Source organism: Sipha flava, unplaced genomic scaffold, assembly GCF_003268045.1.
Source record: "Sipha flava isolate LNK unplaced genomic scaffold, YSA_version1 611_pilon_pilon, whole genome shotgun sequence".
NCBI lineage: Eukaryota > Metazoa > Arthropoda > Insecta > Hemiptera > Aphididae > Sipha > Sipha flava.
This window is the reverse complement of record NW_020273590.1, coordinates 44,384-67,531: the sequence shown is the minus strand read 5'-3', so window position 1 is coordinate 67,531 and position 23,148 is coordinate 44,384. Positions and strand designations below refer to the sequence as shown.

Below are 23,148 nucleotides of genomic sequence, written 5' to 3'. Positions count from 1 at the left end.
AATATTAGGAACCCATTTACCTACTATTGAATCAAAAATCGTTCACTCATGAGTGAACTTTATGCATAAAGTGAAACTCCGTAGATATCCTGAAGCGACATAATTGCCGAGAGCCCAGAAACACGTTGTCCTCTTTGAAAAAAAGTGAAAAAGTATCAGGGTTATTTTTTTTGTGATGTTAAATAAGGTTAAAAGTATTTATAATACGAGTAAGGTATGCTGTTTGTTGTTTTGTTGGTTTGCTGTTTTTTGTTTTTTTAACAATTTCTTGTTCTTTTGATGAATGATTTAGTGACCTACACGTAGGTGTATAATATGGAAAACTGTTTCAGTTATGTGCCTAAACGATTTTAATATACTATCAATATTTTAACGTTTAATTCGTTTTTCTTCCTCTAATATTCTGCTGGATTAAATAAAAAAATAGTTACATCTTCTATGGGTACAGACGTATATTTTCCGTTTTTGTTTAAAAAAAAGTTTATGCATGTATTTGAATAAATTATATAACTTCAACGGTTTCCATTATCGTTTTTCAAGGCGCCTTGTGGAATTGGGAATAATGCCAAAAAGCATTTTTATTACTTTAAAATATGCTAGGTATCCACAACATTTTACAGTATTACAGTTTTTGATAAATATTCCTTATAATTATGATATGTGTTCAAGACAGTTTTTGTTTACATAAAATATAAACTTAATTTAAGCTTGTTTTAAAATAAACTGAAACGGTTAAAAATCACGCTTTAATCTTGTAAAATTGATTTTAGAAAAATATATATATAAAAAAAAAAAAAAATCACATTAAGTTTACAAAATGAGAATATTTTATTCGTATTCGAATTAAATAGATTTTGAGAAGTGAGAAAATAAATTAAATAATCTATAGAGTACTAAAAAAAGACAAATACAAATAAGTTTTTCAAAAAAATCAAGCAATATGAATAGTTTTTAGTTATACAATGATAATACTAATATACAATACAATAAAATTTTCACTTTATACTGTAATAGAAACATAATTTATTCTCCTACTAGCTAATATCACATAATTAGATAATATCATCGATGCAATTCTATGTAAAAAGCGTACATAAAAAAAAGTAAATTTAATATCGTGTAATTATTTTTTTTCGGATTGAGTCTATCTGTATTTCTAGAGGTGTGATGTTGAAATACGAAAGCTTAATGATTTTATTTGCTTGTTCAATTCCAAACCCAAACAATACTTTCTAGATTGAAATTCCACTTATCCGGGTGTCCGAAATGAGGTAAGTGTCTGATCGGACTTTCAGACCAGCAAAACGGTTCAACTACCGTAGGGTCCATTGTGAACGGTGGTCCAGAAGCCACGATGAAACTATTCATATATGCCGAAGTAATTTTCAAATCCAAAATTCCCGTAAAGCTTTTATCTATGTCTAATTTCTCATCGGATTCATCGGATGTTTGCAACTTGTTCATTATGATTGTCATTAGATCGTCTTTCAATTGCGTTGTACCCTCCGCCGAAATTTGCCTATTGGTAGCGGTCAGTTGTTCCACAAATAATCGATTGGAAAAACGGCGAAACATGGTATTGGTCTTTATGCCTAATAGGTCACTTCGTCCGATCATCGATAGTTCGGTTCCACGCATGAGTTCAATCAAGGAATTTAAATTGGTCACATTTTGTTGCCCGGCGTGTAACACATTAGCCACCGGATGATCGGGTCGATTATCACCATCTGACATTTTAAATACTCCGTTACTACTGATGTAAACAGTTTGCTGTAATTTGTAGAATTTTCAAAATTAGTATGAGATACACACCTTTTGAAGTAAAATATAAATACTAAAACTCATAAGTATAAAGTGTTGTACATGTATTACACTTACGATTTTACAATACTCTTAAGACATGTTGAATGTTAAGGCCTTAAAGGGAAAACACAATAAATTTTAAATTTTCTCAAAGAAGAAAATGATTTCATAAGCAACAATGATAAACTAGATAGTTTAATAAATTCATGCTGGCTCGTGTATCTTAACTATCACTCAGATTGTATTTAATAATACAAATTTAAATAATATAAAGTTTTAACAAAAATAGTTATGATTTCGTAAGAAATACAAAAAACAGTGCGGAATATCTTTTACTAAAACGAAATGTTTTATTCGATAGATCGACTAGGTAATTGATTAGAATTTAAAATTAGTAAAATATTATTAGATGAACAATTACATATAAGTGTGCGCAAACATTTTACTGTGGTGGCAAATATAATATAACACGTAAATATGTAATATATTGCGAAAATAAATTTCATTTCCGCGTTCAGGGTATGCATCCCTTGCACCCTCTTCACACGCCAATAAACAAGTAATTAGCTTTAATCGCATTGCTATTATATTTACCTTACTTTTAGTTCGAGTTTAAGTTCTACGAAAAACGTATATGTATTGTTCATCTAAAATATGAAAACTGTTACTTTAAAACGCCAACATACATTTTGAAATTTAAAATGAAATGTTTCGATTTTGTTATGGGCATTAATTTCTAAGTCTAAATGCGCGTACCAATGCCAAATCTTCTGTGGGAGAATATGTCGAGGGGAGTGTTGGTAAGCATACATTTTAGACTGATCGCGCTAGTAAGAAACCTAAAAAAGACATCAACTGTATTTATGATCTAATCACATGGATATTTTAACAACTGACCTCGAGACTTGGATAACTGCTGCTGACCCAATAACCGGTGGACAAAAGTGTATTTGAAAGTTCGTCGTAACTAACAATACCGGGCATTTGTTCAATGACTCCGAATTCTATTGATGTGCTATTCACATTAATGATCAACCATTGTTTATTTCCAGTTCCGCTATTGCTTTTTGAAAACATCTCGTACCACTTTTTACTAGTACTGGCTAAACGATTTGCTGCCATAACTCTAGCACCCAAAAGAACCTATTTGATGATGCAAATTATTAATAGTTAACATTCATATATTTTATTATTTGCCGTTCGTTTTTACATACCTGATCTGTTTTCATAATTTTTTCCCATAATTGTCGATTATTATTTTGAATTTCTGTCCCAACAACGGTTGTTTCTATTTTAGATGCTGCCTTTGTTATCTTATAAAAGTCGTCTTGAGAATAAACAGATCCGGGATACGATGAAAATTCAATAATCTTCCCATGAACAAGTGCACTATCGGCACTTGCAGTTTCGTGAAAGCCAAAATTATATCGTTTCTGTATACGTAACATTGATTCGTAACTGTAAATATGAATGTTATTTTTAGTATTTTCGTTCTAGACCGTTTTATTTAATTTGGGAATATTAACTAGAATATATTCTTACTATCCCGAGGTCGACTGAGCTAATACGAAATCTATTGGTGTTGTATTAACGATTTTTACGAAAGTAGTAGATAATGATGGCTTATCCGGATTAAAGTTATTTGAAGCGTTCCATTTTTGTTCAAAGTCTTTTAAATCTGGCATGATATTCATCCACCTGTTAGTAATCAAACTAATTATTCATGTGTAATTTACCTATTATTTAAATCGCTTATTTAAACAGTATTTAATTTATAACTAATAGATAATTTTAAACTGTTAAATACGAGTATAACTGAAATGTTCTTAAAAGTGTTAATATTATGAAATAGTATCAAGCATTTATAAATTTCTATACTATACATGTAATAACATTTTTAATGGTTATATATATTATTATTATGTATTATATATTATATTATTATATATATTTGAGTTTAGTTGAATAATAAACAGTGTTGAGCCTTATCTAGATAATTATCTAAATAAAAATCTAAATGTTATCTATTTATTTATCTTAGATAAAAATTTCAGTTATCTGCTAAAATTTATCTAGATATTTTATGTTGAAGAAATTATTTTTAAATTATTTTATTTTTGTTCTTGATAATTTCTTATTACCATATTGAACAATATTGAACAATATTTTCGATCGCGTCGACGACGATGGATCGGTAACGATTTATATTTTATAAATTATAATATTGTGATTCTATAAATAATTTTGTTTACCACGAGTTTTACCAAGAGTGCTTTCAGACGATACAATTTTTCCCCTCTTGTTGCCGGACACTGTGTCTGAACCACTAAGATTACAAGAACAACAAATACGAAAACAATAATATTTCATTTACTAACGATGGACATAATATTAAAGTATATTTCATTAATATATTATCCAATATTGTTTTTATAAACGCAGACGTCCGACAACAACCATGTCAGGTTGATACTTGGAAAGGCCCAAATTCCGACTTGAACTCCGTAGAAATTAATAACTATAAATAATTATTATTACATTGAAAATAAATCCCTTTATTATGTACAGCCTATGGGTGCAACGAATTATACGTCAGTATAATATGCATGTTTGTAATATGTATATTGTATAATTGAAAGTAATGACTTAAAAGAAACCTTTTAATTTAAATAGATAAAGTACTTTAAAAAGTACCTATTGAAGTGTTCCTTGATATTGGGTACCTATTGTGCATTATTATTAGGACAATTAACTGTCAATTTATAATTTTTAAGTAAACTGTAATTGGCATTAAAGTATGCTGTATATAAAATAAGAAACTTGTAAGAAAAACATTATACATAATTAATTGTTTTATAATTTATTATAAAATAATTATTTTATGTTTTTATGATTATTAATTTGAGCAATAAAGGTTATATAACAATATATATATATATTTTTTTGTGCCTCTTTTATTGTTTTGTTAAAAGGGATCAAAAATAAAATTGAATATATACAATTTAAGTTATAAAATTAAAAACTTTTATGAGATTCAAAAATAAAAATAATGGATAGCAAAATGTACCTATGTTTTTTTTTTATTTTAAACAAAAAAATAATTTTTAAATTATAGAAGCTACACTACAATTAAGCGTTTGCCTTAAACAAATGCTATAAATATTTTATATGTGATAAGTCTGTTAAATTTTACTAGACTTCTAGTACAATTTTAATTTGTTATTTAAAAATTTATCTGCTTTTTATCTAGATAAATTATGTTTATCTTTTATCTATTAAATAGATAATTTTGGATATGTTCATTTTTATCTTTATCTTTATCTAGATAAAAAAGTATTTATCTGGGCTCAACACTGGTAATAAATAATAAGTTATCGTAAAGTTGATGAATATTTATTAATATACGAAAAAAGTACTTACAAGAAATCTATCGATGGTATATCAATGTCTTGCATGCTTCTCTTTACACCAAATCGCCAACCATCTTCCAGTGCTTTTAGTTGAGTGTAAAACATATTTACCTAAGCGTAAATTAAACTATTAAAATGTTTCATTCAAACATTTTTTAAAAGTTTTTTTTACTTGGTGCCAAAATGGGTCTGTTTCATCGTGCCGTTTTGCTTTTCGTTTGATTTCGATAGAATTATCCTCCAAATACTTTCTCACTCTGTCACAAAATTTTGTTCTTCCATCACATGTATTCTCTACTGTGTTTTTCCAATGCCAGTAAATCATTTGCCACGTCAAACTTCCTTCTAAGTATCCAGCAGCCTTAGCTTGTATGTGATCTGGGTACTCAGCTTGAGTTTCTACTTCTAAAACTGCCCATCTAAATTTAATTATTCAAAGTAAATATTTATATATATATTGGAGTTACAAATAAGGAGCATTTAATATATTACCCATTCCGAGTTAAATCAGGTCTGTAATAAGCTCTTGCAACTCCTTTTCTAACTATTAGTGGGTCGTTATTTTGACCACAAAAATCAATTCGTAATCCAAATTCTTTGTTCCAAAACGCTGTTGCAGCATATTTACCATCATACTCATTTCTGAAGAAATACATTTATTAGTAGATGCTAAGATCTTATAAAATAGTTTAACAAACTTAAAATGTGTACCTGCTTGTTCCTCCAAAATAAAATGCTAGCAAACCCAAGAATGTAATTGTAATTATCAAACACCACGATAGTTGCGTCTGAGCCCATGATGCTCCTACCACTTTCAACATTTCAATATCTATACGTCAAAGAAAAGACAATTTCTTTGGGAAATCAAAATATGTAAGTTTGCCAATTTTTTTCTTCACAATTTGGCTTAAGTTCAAACCTCGCGAATTTAATTAAACTATAGTAAATTAATTTGTCTTTTACAAAGATTTCTAATTTATATATTTTCTCCTTCTACAACAATTTCCAAGTTATGTCTCCTTCGGCCTTTGAACCAACTATTAGATAGGTTTGACAGGCTCTGGAAACTTACAAGTGTTCGTCTCAACCCATCGAAATATAAGACAATGATCTGGACGGCAACTGTTATAATCTTAGATCACTAGAATCAGCCGTCTTTGGTAAGATATTTGAATGACTCCTAAAAAGTAAAAAGTTTAAGACTATCAATCATATTTTATGATGTTGAAGAAATGTTAAATTAACTTAATGTTATATAGGTTTTTTTTTTTAAGAAATAACCAGTAGAAATTAAAATGCATTATGAGTTATAACCATATTAATTATAATATATAAAATAATACTAATATATATAATAATACAATACACATGTTAAACGTAGGATTCATTAGAATTTAGTGATGCGCAACAAACTGCACTCAGTGCAGCTGTTTCTGTGTGTTCTACTCGCACATTGTATAATTATAACCTATATTAGATACCATTTAAAAAATGTGTTTATATTCTTTTCGTAGACTTTATTTGAGATAGGTTGTACTATTGACTTTATAATGATCATACGATTACACGTTTATGGCTTATCACATACTAAGTCATCTGTATCAAATAACAAGGCATTTTTCATATACTTTAAAATGGAATACACCAGTTGGGTAATAAACTCAAGGACCTTGATGAGTTTCTTGTTCCAAAAGTCTATGACCTTAACGAGGTCGATATGTTTTAGTTTTATATTATTATTTTTGTATTTTTCAAAATATTCTCTCTTTCTTATTTCTGAATGCTAAAGGATATTGTACATACACGAAATAAAATTGTATTACCTATTAAATTATATAAATTAATCATTACATTTTAATTGGTAACTTATGTCAAACTTTAATTTTAATGTTCAGTAGTTTCACTCTAGTATATATAAAATAAGCTAGGTTCGTAATATTACAGTTAAATGAAGATGCTTAGTTAAATAAAATTTTTTATAATCGTAGAAATAATAAAATTTCCAAGAATACTTAATTATGTGTTGCTTGTTGTTTTATAATATTCATAAAAGTAAAAGTTAAGTGTATATTCAGTTTCATTAATACCATAGTCATTTAGTTTATAGATATGCCAAGCTGGTATACAAAAGTATGCTTATAATCATTTTTTTTATTAATTAATGTAAATTGTAAGCGCCCCTTTCAAGTGTATAATTATGTTATTTGATTCACGAAAAACCGTTAATATTATAGTTTGATAAACATAATTTTATTCGAATATCTGAATGTCTTTTCGTTTCGTATTAACACTAAACACAAACATAGGTACGGATACAATTTATATTATATGATCGCTATTAAATTCGTAATACGCAATTTATGTGTTAAAAAGAAAGACACGATCAAGCATTCAAAATATTACGTAAGTCATATTGTTTTTGATACCTAGTAGTTTATCCTTTATGTGGAGTTAGCATGCAGTAAGTTCAAACAGCTAAAGACGATCAATTGTTATTTTTAATATGGACCGAAATTTAAATCTTATTAATTTTGTCAACTTACGTCTCACGAAATGTTGAAATTATTACCATTGGTTAGTTTGCAATTTTCGTTTCTTTTTGAAAACGGTTATTTATTTTACTCGTTTAAAATTGTTATTTGTACATATACATCGGAATTACCTATACTTTTAAAGTTTAGTAGCGATATCATATGATTCTTTTTCAATAAATTAATTGTATATCTATAATATAACAGTTCATCTGTATATATTTTATTATTGTTTTAATTTTTTTAGTTTACTTTTATCAAAAACTTTACAGCAACGATTTGTATAATTTAAACGCTCATATACTGTGTAAACAACTTGCAAATAACACAGAATAGTTATATCATCTGATGTTAAATTAATATTATCGTTTTTTATTTTATATTATAATTATTTGAAAATTTCAACATAATTAGTGTCTGCAGGTACCTTCATCAATACTACGCACTAGCACCACTTTCTTTACAAATTAATGCCAATGATTACAACATTTTTAGCACGCAATTTACTAAGTATAGAATATTGATTCATTATTTAGCAGTGTTTAAGTAGTAAAAATTTGTTGGCTATTTCTAATCAACTTTATTTTTTATTTTAGTTTTGTTAAATGTTGCAAATTCTAGTTGGCTGTTCATAGTGTAATTAATGTACGAGTGAAATAAAAATTAAATTCTGTTCAACAATTTTTAAATGCTTCTTTATTAAGCATTTGCATGATTAGTACTAATTTACGATCATATTTTTTTTATGACACTTTAATTTCGCGCTCGTTGAAAGATTGACTAGAGACCATTGATACTCAATGTCGATTAGGGTGTCTCATAGAAGTCTAAGAATATTCTTTAGTGATATTTATACCTCATAAAGTCCTACGTAATATTTTATTCTATGCCTTCGGATAACTACTTTTACACGTTTGCGCTCCCTCCTATGATTTCTTTCTGGTATATATTTTAATATATTTAAATTTAAACAGTAAGCTAAAGATATATATTTTTAAAACGTAGGGAACTTGAATTTATCATAGTCGACAACTAATTTATAACAAACACTATTATAACACTATTAAAATAACAATGTTATTTGTATTGATTCACATACTGAAATTCGTTAATACCATATGATAGGTACATCATGTATATTTATAAGTAATTATGTGATACCATCATTGTACTATTAAAATGTGTGAAGAAAATGTGTTCTGACCTTACGTTTTTTTTTTATCATATTACTTATATGAATTTCAAGGTAATTCTCGCGTTGAAAATATCACTTATTATCATTGCACTGAATGTGTACAACGTTTGAATTTCACTTACCACGTCATAATCGTGCACAATATAGGCGTAAAGAAACGAATTAAAGATCTTCTGGGCATGGCTGTTAATTATTTAATTACTCCAGGACGAAAGGGCGCCTTATGCGCTTTATTTTTGGTATATGTTCGCGTTTAATAATTGGTGTTTATTAACATAGTATAACATCACAAATGCTGTCGCTATTAATTGGAATAACAATAATAATTTAGTTCGATTTTAAATATATGACGACAGTTGCTAATCAACGAATAAATTCTTTAACATTTGTCATACATTTGCAACAGCATTGTTTTTTTTCACATCGGTCTTAAATAATACACACATTTTTAATGCTTCGAAAGGACCCAAATTTTACAACAAAATCGTATAATTTCAGTATCGTAAAATTAATTTAATTCTCAGTAAAAAGATACTAAAATAATACAACTTAACGGCTAATAATTATCATAATATTCAAATTATATTTTTCTAGGATGGCGATTTCACATGTTTCGCAATTATTTGTATCATTACATGCACACAATTGAACGAATAAATTAGTTGTTTTAAAATTTTTTTTACAATTTATAATTACAATTTTTTTCAATCAGCACGTGCCGAAAAATGTATACAGTATAAACTATACGCTGCAATTAAATTCAACGAAACTCTAAACAATATACTTCTATTGAATCGAGAAAATTACAATGATGTATTATGACTATGCCACCAACTGATCTACTCTTATAATTATAGACACGAAATAGCTCTAGCGCCTAACTATAATAATTTGATGCATTATCATATTCCTAATTAGTAGTTGCCAGATATACTTATATGCGTGTTTGAATTTTCCGGGTTTTTGTTATTTATTATGTCCTTTTTTTCTACCACAGTTCCTGTTGCCACACATTTCGAACACTATAAACGCAAACAATTACATTTAAATTAGTTCCTGCGCGATTTATTGTCACATTTTTTCGGCTCACGAGTAACATATAATGGTAAACGTTTAAATACAACATATAATATATGTATAGTCGTAAAGCTAAAAATAAATTTAAAAAAAATATACACATAAAAAAATGAAAAATTATTATACATCGAATTATTATCAATTGTTAAACTATTGCAACTCGTATTCCATAGGCCGCACAATTACATAAATGTATATATAAATATTTGTATAATGTATTATGTTGATTTTTTGTGTCATAGGATATTACGCGTAAAATAATAACCTGTACTTGTATTTATAATGTTATTGGAAATTTAAAATTTTGCACGCAAAGAATAACAAATTATTATCTGTTATGTTAAATGGTTATAATCTTGAAAAAAATTTATACATTTGAAATTTCCAATCATCGTTGAACTATAGTCTATATAGCTTATATTCATTTATGGATAAACTTTGTTTTATTTGTTAAATTTTAAAAAAAATGGTAGCTAAAAAAGATAGTTGATGTTGAAACGGATCATATAATTGTATACACTCATGACGAGGAGGGGGAAAGGATGATCCCTCTCGGGCCCGGAATTTTTGAGAGAACTCGAAAATTAGGGACTACAAATTATTAAAAATTAAACACAATTAATAAGAATTTAATGAACGCCGCAGAAAAAAATAAGATATACCTTAAGATATACCCCTGGGCCGGGGTTTCTCTCTCCATGGCCCTGGATATACTGCTAGAAGTTTAAAACTGTGATTATCGTTTACTAAAAAGTTTTATTAGGTAATTATCTTCTTTTGTACAAGCATCAATTGCAGTACGTCGAAAAATCATAAAAAAGCTGTATATACATTTATTTAAAGAAATAGAAAAAAAATAGTAATACGTTACTGTGTATATGACTTATAAATTATTTTATAATTGATACTGGTATATTTTTTAGCTTACATTTTAAAATAATTTAGATTTAATAGTTTTGTAATTTTTTAGAAAATAGTTGTGAACAGTTAGAGAGTATTTTTCCATTGAAAATAGATATAAATATTGTTTTAAAATGACCTGAAAATTAAACGAAATAATTATAAAAAAATAATCACATGTATTCTCCTAATAAATAGGATATATTTCAAAGAATCTGATTACATTATTAAAAAATTCTTAGAAATGAAAGTACTAACCGTTATGACGTATTTACAGTTAACAAATATGATTACAAAATTATAACTGATATATTTATAATAATCTATTAAAAATATATAAAGATTCAATACCCTGAGGATTCCTATGATTTAAATCACTTATTCAAATTTATCGGTAAATGCATAGTTTTAAAGAGCAAGTACTTTCATATTTATAATGGGTCATACTCAAAGAAAATTTTTTTTATAGATATTTATACGGATTACAGTTTAATAATAATAAATTAATTTAATTTAAATGATTCAAAGCATTGAAGAATAGGTACATAAAATTAAAATTAAAAGACCATTTTTATCAATTACAGATTTTTAAAGTACCTATACTTAATAATTTTCTAAACACAGCGTAATATAGAAATATCTAAAAATATAAAAAATAATTTGTATTTTATCTTTCAGTATATACTCGTCAAATATAGCAAAGAGTAACGTATTTTAAAGTATGTCAAGAAAATGTATATGATATAAGCTGCTTACTTTAAATCTTACAATAGAAATATGTAGTATGAAATTATATTCATATAAGCTATAATAATAATTCAATTTAATCTTTATTTTTTTTTTTAAAAATATATAAAATATAATAGTTAGGTTCTAACTAACGAGTGAAAATATCCTTTATATTATTGAAAATAATAAATTATGATTTATGTTGGTATGTTATGTATTACGTATATATTAAATAAATTCTTATCATGATTAAGTATCAATTATTTTAAACACATATTGTATCCTAACATAATATTAATAGTTCTTAATTTAATGATTTCTTTTTTTTTTGTTGTGCAAGATTTCTTTATACAGTAATTTTACATTAAGAGTATTTAGGATTATTCAATTTTAAAAATAATAGATATTTATTGGCTGATATTAGATTAAAATTTTGATGATCTAATGAAATCTTCTGTTTTCAGACAGCATGAAGAAAGCGCGTGAATAGTTGGTAATAATAACACCTAACAATATATTTCCTTTCACCTTAGAATTGAAAATAGTATTATAAATGGGTTGTATTTTAATACTCCAAATAAATAACGCAATATCTCGTTCAAATCCTAAAATCAAATTTATACCATAGATGTTTTTATTCTTAAACATATTTTATTCATACGTGTTATGAAAAATATTGTATATTAATTATAGTTATTAATAATTTAAAACGGTATTTCTCAATAGTTTTATACTACTTATAACTTTATAAGTTGTCGATTATAATCACAACTAGTTAGAAATATCGATTCGAAACTATTTACGTAAACCTAATACTAAAATATTGCACTTGCTATTGTCTAACAGTTAAGAGTGATTAATAGTGAAAAAAATGTTTTCCCTCTTGTTACGTTTCGAAATTAATATTTCATAATCAAAAAATATCAACACGTAATAGACTATAGAAATTATTTAAATCTAAAAATAATTTTTTAATGCAATAAAAGATTGCTTACCAGAATCCCGACAGAATAAAAAGTAGAGAGCTCTGTACATAACTTCACAAGGCAGCTGTTTGTGTAAATTTGGTCTGGAATAAACCATACATAAGCGATGATAACTGTTTGTGCTGAGATTTCGCGAATCGTAGATGGTGGGTTCAGACACAGACAGTAAAAAAAAAAACAAAAATTATTATAATAATATAGTTAACAAAAAATATTTAGAGCACGTGTGTCGACGGGCGGTCGTTGTTTCGCGTTAACTGGCGCACTACTGAGTGATATTGTGTTCGGCATTGGACTTTTATATTGGCGGACTGATGAATAAACTTCTATGATGATTATATTGTGTATATATATATGTATTCATACTTATATACGAACCTATAATGTGCTATGTTTTTTTTTTTGTTTTCGAGAGAGCGGCTTTAATTTGCATGTGACGAGCACACTATTTCTTACTAAAATGTATTGCACATAGATGAGCTCGTTATCTACGCATACACTATACGAGTACTTACGCACGTGTATACAAGTCATACCTGTACTGTGCATACTTAATATATACTAAATCTTATGTTTATACAACTAATTACTCATTAACATTTTACTAGGAAAAAAATGTTTGCAGTGATTTAATTTAAAATGATCTATATGTACCATTTGTAACAAAATTACACTTAACGCACATTACAATAACGTTGATGTGAACTAAATTAAGTATATCTTGTTGTCAAGTGCGTGTGTCATTGAATCGGAATGATAAAATTAATATCTAAATGTATTCGAAAACCAATACATTTAATTTGAAAATCAATAAGATAATATTAATAATTTAAATAAACAATTAAATTTTAAAAATTAACTGATAATTGATTGCTTAATATTTATAAATACCTGGTACGAATAATTAGAATTTTTAAAGTTCACTTTCAATATAGAAATCGGTTATATTTCCAGTATTCCCTATCAGTGCTCGACTTGAGAGACATTATAATTATAACGCTTAACAAGTTTTGGAGACACTTTTTTTAAAAAAAGCAAACAGAGTCTCATTTCTTTAATTTTGCCAAGCCTAGCACTGTTCCCTATCGAATTGAAGTGTTGAGGGAGGTATTTAACTTTAAATAGTTTAAGCAATAACATTATTTTTATAAATTAAACTTATATGTGGTATAATTTATTCATCTTAAGATAGATCCAAATATGATATGTAGGTCATCGAATTCAAATAAATCTATGCATAAATAAAACTTTAAGGTCAATGTTTGATTTCATTTATTTATTTTTTTTTTGATTGTTCAATGTTTAGAATTTAAAAGTGAAAAAATGTATAAAAATCATTTAAGGATATATTTATTTTATTTTATGTAAACTGTTTTAAATAAATACCTATCGTGTATTTTATAAGTTTTTGTGAAGTCTTAAAATAATTAAGTAATGCAAATATGATTTTTCAAGTGAACAACTATTGACCTTAAAGTGTTATTCAAGAATTATAGGATCTGCAATTTAATAAATAATTTAATTTTATATAGTACCTAACTGAAACATCTAATATCGAATTAAAATTATGTATTTTTATATAATTAAATATATTTGAAATATCATTGAAATGTGGGTTATCCAATACCTATAGATCATAAAAAATCATTTAACCATTTGAAAAGTACTTTTTAATAAAAAAATATTTTAATTTTATGTAAGTTGAAAAAATATTCACGGAACTTGGTAATATCGGTATAACGATGATAAAAAATGTATTTTATTATTATTTAAATATCGTAGGTAGTGTAACTAATAGTTATCATTTAAAATTATAATTCTAACAGTAACTTTAAGTAGATTCTTTTTAAACTGCGTTTTAATGTATAATTGTAAATTTGTAAAATATACAGCAACGTTTGCAATAATCTAACCTATCAACTGCTGCAAGTCTGTTTCTCGAGGCTATAAATCAGGGACTGTATTGGAATACCCAAAGATATTATTATATATTTTTATTTGATGATTATAGCATGTATAAAATACAGGCGCAAACTCGGAGGGTAGGATTAGATGTTCAACCCTCCCCCGACATATCAGAAAAAATGTTATAAAGAAATTACCGGATCTACAAATCTAATAGTTTTTAAAAATTTTTACATGAGACTTACAAATAAAATTTATATATATTATATAATAGATTATAAAACATGCTATTTATCAACATTTTACATTTTACATAATTTCAAACCTCTACCCCAAGAAATATTTTCCTGCGTTCGCCTTCCCTAATATAATAGTAATATCATACTGTGCTCGCATAATAATATTTAAACACACATTAAGAACAAGAGACATATTATAATTTTTAAGAATTTGCTTGATTAAAAAAAGATCACATAAAAGGATGGAAATGTTTAGTTAAAAGTTATTAAAAAAAAATTACTAATATTTATAAATATTCGTATTTGTAATTTGTATAGCTCAGTGCATTTTATAAGGAATTTTCACTGGGCGACAAAAAATGTTTCTCTCAAAATAGTCAATGTATAATACCATAGTACGATTATAGTATTACACGTTTGTTTCCCATTATTTTGCCTAATCTTTTAAAATACTGTCGACAGAGTATATTCACTGGGCGACATTTGTGTCGCCTAGTTAATTAGTTAAAAAATGCACTGATATAGCTATAGGATGTAATAAAATTAATACAATACGAGTAGGTATGATATAATACGTATGATGTTATTATTTTAATGTTTCAAAAAGTAACTTTAAATGTTTTTATTATATCTCATCAACTTGTGCCTAATTATAATATTAATAATAAAGTATTCAAATTAAATTATACTTATTCAGCTGTTCAAAACATTTTAAGAACAAAGACTTTCTAAAAACTCAATAAACGTTGTGTTTGAGATTAACTACATTTATTAGCAACTTTTATACTATGTGTAATATACAACTTGAATCCAAATCGTTCTGTCAATCTATTACTTTCGAAAATAATTGTAACAAATTTATTAATAATTTAAAGGGTTTTAAGGTTTTTATCATTAAAATACCAATTATTGTTTATTCATTTAATATGAAAGTTCGTGTATGTATAACATTCATGTGGTTTATTAATCTGCGATATTGAAAAATATTTGTTGAATGATAATTTTAGTTCAAATGCCGTTGATATTAACAAGTGTACATTTTAAATAAATATACATTAGGTCAGGTTATTTCAATAAGCTAAAAAAAAGTCAAGGTACTAGATTCGTCGAAAAAATAGTTAAAAATATAAATTTTCGTAAAATATTCATTAAAAATAAGTGATCCACCGTGTGATTAATTGATTATGTATTATGATGTTAGTATTAAAATTTGAATGACTGGTTCTAATTTCCAAAAACCATTATCATTTATAACAAGGTCAAATATTCAATCAAGATTTTTTTATTCAAAATATTCATACCATCGTCAGTTAATATTATTGACAAGCACGTAGTATCATAATATAAATATATCCAAAAAATAATTTTATTTCATGTTTGCGAAAACTCGTACTATGTCGATGAATAATATTTCAAGTATGATATTTTGTCTGTATTGTTTTGAAATGCAAGGTTACACGGTTCGATCTGAAAATCCATTAGGTATTATGGCGTAGGTAACAGAAAATTCGTATTTGAAGGTCAGCACTGCAGTGCACTACATGGCGTACAAAAACTAGTAAACCATAAACACCATTAAAAGGATCACATTTACAACATTTAAACACAACAATTTACATTTTAAATATATGTTGAAACATAATTACATACAATCAACGGTTACTACTAAACACCAACAGGCAATATTATCAAGATAGGGTTGTGACGACTTTTTTTTAATCGAAGGTTTCATTTCACATTTCCTACAAAACAAATATAATTTTATTTGTGCGTACTGCGATATTTTTATTCCTTTTATTATTTTTCTTTGGAAGACTGATATACAGATATTTGACCCGAAACAAAATAATATGTAAAAGTTTGTTCATACTAAATATCACACATTTATAGATATAATTTCTATTCCATTCTCTTAATGCTAAAAATTGTATACTACTACGCTATTTAACATATTTTATGGTGTATGCTTATACTTAAAATTATATTATTTGATAATGTAATACACTTGCATTCAGTGCCGGATTAAATATTTGTGAGCTCCTAGATCAGCCGGTTCTCAACTTTTTTGAGTTCGCGACCCCCCCGATAATGTTACCAATATATCTAACGACCCTTTTATAATGTAAGCATTGAAAAATTTTACAAACTGTTTTTATTGTATTTATTTGTGTATATATTTTACAAAAAAAAAGTATATTATAAAAGCCGATTGGCGTTAATTAATGGGGAAAAAAATAAAAATTATGTAAATTTTAATATTTTGTTAATTTAATGACTCTTTTGCTGTTGTTGATTTGAAATAATTTTTTTTTCATATTATGTGATCCTAAAAAAGTTGTTGGAGACCCCCAAGAGGGTCGCGACCACCCGGTTGAGAATCGCTGCCCTAGGTAATTAAAATTTTGGGACCTTCAGAATTATTTTTTACATACATCTTTAACATAACTATCTCATAATTAAAATAAACAGCTTTAATAATAATTAAATATTATTTATAAATAAAATCATGTTTGTTAACTTTTTTTATCTGCAAGAAAAATTAATTAACAATTATATTATTTCTATTTTTTTTCAAAATAATTTTAATATTATTACTGCATACAGCATCTACAACTAAATATATATTTTATTTCATAATGACTTTTGTCCCGTAAATTCATAAATGGACAATAGGTATTATTAATTAAATGAAAATATAGTTTTCCGTTTTCACAGGGCCCTTAAAATGAGTGAGACTCTAAGGCGGGCGCCTGCTCCATTTAATGGGTAATCCGGCACTGCATGCATTACAGGATCTAATAATTTATTTGCCTTCGATTTGATTAAAAATTGGTTTTATACTCAAATATTCAAAATAAATACTAAGTATGTATAAAGTTGGGTATACGAGTATAATTTATAGGCAGATAATCTAATTTCTTGTTTTCAATAATGTGATATAAGTATTCAATAAAAATAATTATAAGAATTGCATTACGTAATATTTGTTACATAATTTGTGATAGATATTATAAGTTTTCGAATAAAATTGTAATATTTAAATACATTAATACAATTTATAATATATTAATAATTTTTAATCGTAAAATAGAACCTATTGATTTTTTTTTTTGATTTTATAAATAACAGTAGCAGTTGAAAACAAGTTAATGCCAAAGATATACATAATACAGAGTCAGGTTAAGACAACTGACATATAATTTCAATAAAAATGTCTTTATGATTGATACAGCATTTTGAATAATTAAATGTTTTGTAATCTAACTTAATTATAATATCAAAAAAATAAAATTTTAAAATTTGTTAATAGTCGTTATATAGTTATTTTTACTAAGGATATTAACTTGAATTATATATTAAGTCATCGCTAGTGAATAATGTATATTAAGTATAGTTAAAGGTCAATATTAAAATTATTTTTTCAATTATAATATAACCATATATATTATCACTTATCAGGAGATATTTATTAAATATTTTAAGTGCGTGGTCGGTTGTAGTTCGGTTGAGCTATTGCACGATCAACATATCAACCACCCTAAAAGAAAATTGCTGATTATGTTATACAAGTGCAGTTGTGTCTATCGTATATGCGTGCGAATGCATAATGTCATGCTTATTGATATAAATTGAGTTATTTATAAAACATTTTTTCAAACGTTTATTTCTAAATGCACTTTTAAACATTTCTAGAGGTAAAAATAGTTTATAGACAGTTAAGGGAACTTATAATTTTGTTTGTAATTGCTAGTATGTTTCTCGACTCTTGTATAATACGAGTATATGTATTATAAACAAAGTAAACACATTTAAAATAGTATAGTTAAATGTTTTATGTTTCAGTATACGTAATGGACATTTCATTTAAAATAATTTAAAGTTCACATATAATTTATTAACAATAAGTTTTTAATGTGAATTTAAATAAAAATAAATTCGGAAAAGTTTACAGTTTTATTATACATTTATTTAATTTCTATAACTTTATTATCATTATTCTAATATTTATTATTATAATATATTTATTAAATTAAAAATATTAATTCATATTTAAAATGAATTAAATTATTATACACATGTAATATACGAGTACATAGGATCCCATACTTTTTGAGAAAAAAATTTCAAACAAATCATATTTTAATATTATATTCGATATAAATAAATCGGAGATCCATTCCAAAACTTAAAAAATATTGTGTTAACGTGTTTTATTAGTATAATCATCCATTAAATATTAATAGTAAAAATTATATTTATTGAATAATTTAAGTATAAAAATTATAGTTCGTAAATTAAGTATTTAATTTTGTCAATTAATTAGGTTGCGGGCTTAAAATTAAAATCACTATAGTTGTTTATAGCCAAGGAATCAAAAACATTTTCTTGAACAAATTGAGTGAAAGGAAGGAAATTATTGAAATCGACATGGTTATTATGAAATTAAACATTTTACGACACACACAAGTCATAAAATGTTTAGAAAAATCTGAATAGAAAATCATCCATTATTTCAAATAAAGTATTATATTATAATGCAGGGGCGTAGACATGGGTGGAGCATAAGTTTGGTTGAGGTTGTTCCCTTCCTTCCTCCCTTCCTTTTTTTTACAACAGAGAAAATAAAAATTTCTACTATCATTAAAAGGTTCTTTAACAATCAGTAAATTGAAATTGGTATAAAGAGGACAAAAATGTAAAGCGGTTCGTAACATATTGTTATTATTTATCAGTGTTAATTGACGATTTTTATGTGTTAGTATTAGGCATTACTGCATATGTAAACTAAATATCAAATTATTAAAAACGCCGAATTTATCTGCTGATATAAATATCATAATCTTTTATGCATGTTAAATGTATTATGGTTTTATTATTAGGTATATGATATTATGTTTTCATTTATTTCAATTATATTTTTAAACTCTCTAAACAATAACGCAAATGCGTACTCCCGTTATCTTTGTTTTCCATTGAGAACTTGAACATAACTATTTTAGTTTATAGTTAATTAATTGAAATAACCTCCATTGCTTTATTATATTGTAATTTTTCTTATAATACTAATATAATAATAATAATAATAATAATACTGACATCATTATAAACAGGATGAAAACATAGTTTTACACTTAATTTTACTATACCTATACCTTTTATTATATGAGTAGTTTGATAAGGTAAATAATGGAAATATTGGTAAGATTTAGTTTTAAAATAATAACGTGCAAAAGAAATAGCAGATACGTATTTTGGAAATTTGATGGTCATCAGTGGTTGTATTAAACATAATAAACAAGTTTTTTCTATCCAGCACTTATGGTAAAAATTAATTGCAGAAATACCTACTAATGTCCGTTAATTTTTTGAATAATATTTGTTATTGGTTGAAAAACTTTTACCGTATCTTTAAAAGACTATATTTAAATGTTATTATTTTATTTATTATAATCTTAAATTATTTAAATTACTATAATCTAATTGACGTACAATGCATAAAATATAATATATATTAATTAAAGTATGTATAATATAATACTTTCATTTCATAATATTTTTGTATTGAAGCAAAAAATGAATTTTCTTCGTAAGTCATACCTTATCAGTTTTAATTTCAGAAGATATTTAATTTTTAAACGCATTAGATTTGAACAATAAAATGTTTTAGGTGTGCAGTGAATATTCAGTAACTTATTTTATTGTTAAAATAATACCTAATTCTTATTATAAATATAAAATTAATAATACTGCTGAAAACAATTTTAACCACCCCTATGCATTATATTATAGAATTGAAACAATTTCTCTATTTCAGTAGGTTTATTTAAAATAATAACTATCATTTCCATAATTATTTTCTACATATTTCTAGACATCATAATTAGAATCTTATGCTAATTTACATGATGGCATGGATTTTTTTTTTTAATGTATCTGCAATTAAAAGTTATAAAATAAGTTTGAAAGAAATTCTAAAAATGTTCATAGACATTTATGGATTCACGAAATTGGGTAATAATACATATTGAAATTAATCATAACACTATAAATGAGACAAAAATGTCATATGACAGAGTATAAGTTTTATTAATTATAATTATTCTATATCTATATTAATATTTATAATTATTATTGTAATTGTTTACCATGTCTTATTCTGATATTTATGTAAAATAAAATATTACCATAAATTCTACAGAAATGGTATAAAAGAAAATTGTTAAGCATTTACAATCCAGTAGGTATTTCTATATTATCTCAACCATAAGTACTGAATTGATTTGCGTGCATAGAACCATGTTGATGATACTACAATAATATTTGTAAAATACATTTCGTGTATTTTTGAATTGAACAATAATTATTACAATTCGTTTTGTGTATAGAAATCATTACAAATGGTGGTGGACAATGTCTGTCGTTGCAGATGATAATGTAGACAAGTTGAGAAACCCGTCGTCGTCGGGTATGTGTGTGTGTGTGTGTGTGTGTGTGTGCGTCCTGGGAACGAAAATCGTCTAATCAACCTTCAGTCGTTCCGAGGGTGAATTTCACAGCGTCTACCTGAACGTTGTTGGATGCATATTCGGTACTCGCATGACCGTGTGTGACACACCGGTTGATATCGCAGGCATCGCACGACGATAACAATAATAATACAGAAATCGGATGGAACGGGAACGACAATAATACAATAAGACCGTCTCGAATCGGAGCGAATCCGTTTAATCTGCTGACGCATCGGTAGCGGCGGCCACGTGTGCGAGGAGATGCATTTTCAGCGATTATTATTCCGCCGACGGGTACCGCAACACAGATAATCTGGAAGCAATGCTGATGTATGCCGGCTCGCGCGCTTGCTCTAAAAACCCAATTATTCTCGACCAGTTGTAACGTCCGAGTACACGTGTTAGATCGCGTTATTATTACAACGACGGTGAATCGGCGAGCGAGTTACACAGCATCGTCGCAATCGGTGGCACCTGACCGTTTTTACTCTTTAACGTACGTAAATAAATATAGTACCGTGCACAACACGTGTACCTCTACCGTCTCGGTACGGGGTTGGACGTTACAGTTATTCCATTCGGGTACCGAACGACCGAGGGAGAACTGATTTTGCTCCCCCCCCATATGGGGAGTTTGTAATCGTAACGCGAATGTAGGCCAAAACGAACAGTGTAACGTTAACTATTGTAATATTTCAGCCGTAAAAAAAAAAAAAAAAAAGAAACAAATAAATATTAATAACAATCCGTACAACATTAAACGCGATTCACCTACGCGACGTTGTCGCCGATATATCCGCGGCGCTGCCGAGCCCAGTCCCCCCCGACAAGACGTGTTCACATACAGCTGACGCGTCATTACCTGTAACTTGGAGCGATCTCTGGTAACGAGATACGACGTCTTGACGTACGTTCTTCATTCAAAACGTATTGGTACGACGGATAGCAATAATTGTTGCGGCGACGGCTGCGGTGTCGGTTGGACGGTCGTATCCGATCGGTCGCATGCGGGTCGGCCCGGAGAGAAGAGGAACGTGCGCGCGACCGCGCGGTGGTTGCGACGGCGACGGGACGTGACGGGACACGACGGGACGCGAAGCCGTACGGACAACCGGAGGGCAGCCGCCAGTCGGAGGAGTCGGTGCTGTCGAGCTGGTGTTCGGACACGACTGAGGAGAGAGGCGTACGCTGGCAAGCCGCCGTCTGGTAGTAGTCGTCGTCGCCGCCGCCGTCGTCGTCGGTCGCCGCCGGTGTCTGGACCGCGAGAGACGGGACCCCTCTATGTAGGGTTACGCCGCACCGCGCGGACAATGGTGACCAAAATGGTGACGCGCAGTCCCCGATCCTTGTCGATCCTTTCCCCGTCGCCCGTTTTTTACACCTGTCGTTCGACGTTTCTTCGTTCTTCGTTTCCCATCACCGCCATCGTCTCTGTATCGCGTTCTGTTCCTGCACCTGCGTCGCCGCCGTCGCTTCCGACCGGGTTTTCAGTGGTAACATTCGTAATCGCAATGGGCTTTCTAACACACGTAGCGCGCGCACACACTTCTACGTGCCGTCTTCCGAGGGGTCATACGTCGGAAGACTAAGCGGTTTTCGTGTTTTGTTTTCCGCCTTCTCGGAGCGATCATCGACAACGGCAGTGAACCGTATAGTGTCGGGTTGAACGACCTATCGGGATGAACCCCTGTGAACTCTTATGCGTTACCACGCGTGTGTGCTGCGTACAACACAATACGTCTATAAATATATATCAATACCGCGTTTCCATTCTCATGGATACATATATATATAGGAGTGCGTGTTTGCGTGTGAGTGTGTGTGTGTGTGTGTGTGTGTGTGTGTGTGTGTGTGTGTGTGTGTG

At 28.0% G+C, this 23,148-nt stretch overlaps 1 protein-coding gene across 3 annotated transcripts; it reads right to left on the bottom strand.

The window, feature by feature from the left end:
* Positions 1–999: 999 nt before the first annotated feature.
* LOC112691403 (putative phospholipase B-like lamina ancestor) lies at positions 1,000–22,492 on the bottom strand. 3 transcript variants are annotated; one of them, XM_025565650.1, is made up of 10 exons: positions 22,147–22,492; positions 12,641–12,753; positions 5,925–6,393; positions 5,706–5,855; positions 5,386–5,632; positions 5,224–5,324; positions 3,346–3,501; positions 3,018–3,261; positions 2,701–2,946; positions 1,000–1,770 (listed from the first exon to the last, which is right to left on the bottom strand). In XM_025565650.1, the coding sequence occupies exons 3-10, from the start codon at positions 6,032–6,034 to the stop codon at positions 1,207–1,209; spliced, it is 1,818 nt and encodes a 605-aa protein (XP_025421435.1). In that variant the 5' UTR covers positions 6,035–6,393; positions 12,641–12,753; positions 22,147–22,492; the 3' UTR covers positions 1,000–1,206. The 3 variants fall into 3 exon arrangements, with proteins under 3 accessions (XP_025421435.1, XP_025421433.1, XP_025421434.1); XM_025565648.1 differs by lacking the exon at positions 12,641–12,753; XM_025565649.1 differs by lacking the exon at positions 22,147–22,492 and having other exon boundaries at positions 12,641–12,911.
* Positions 22,493–23,148: the final 656 nt, after the last annotated feature.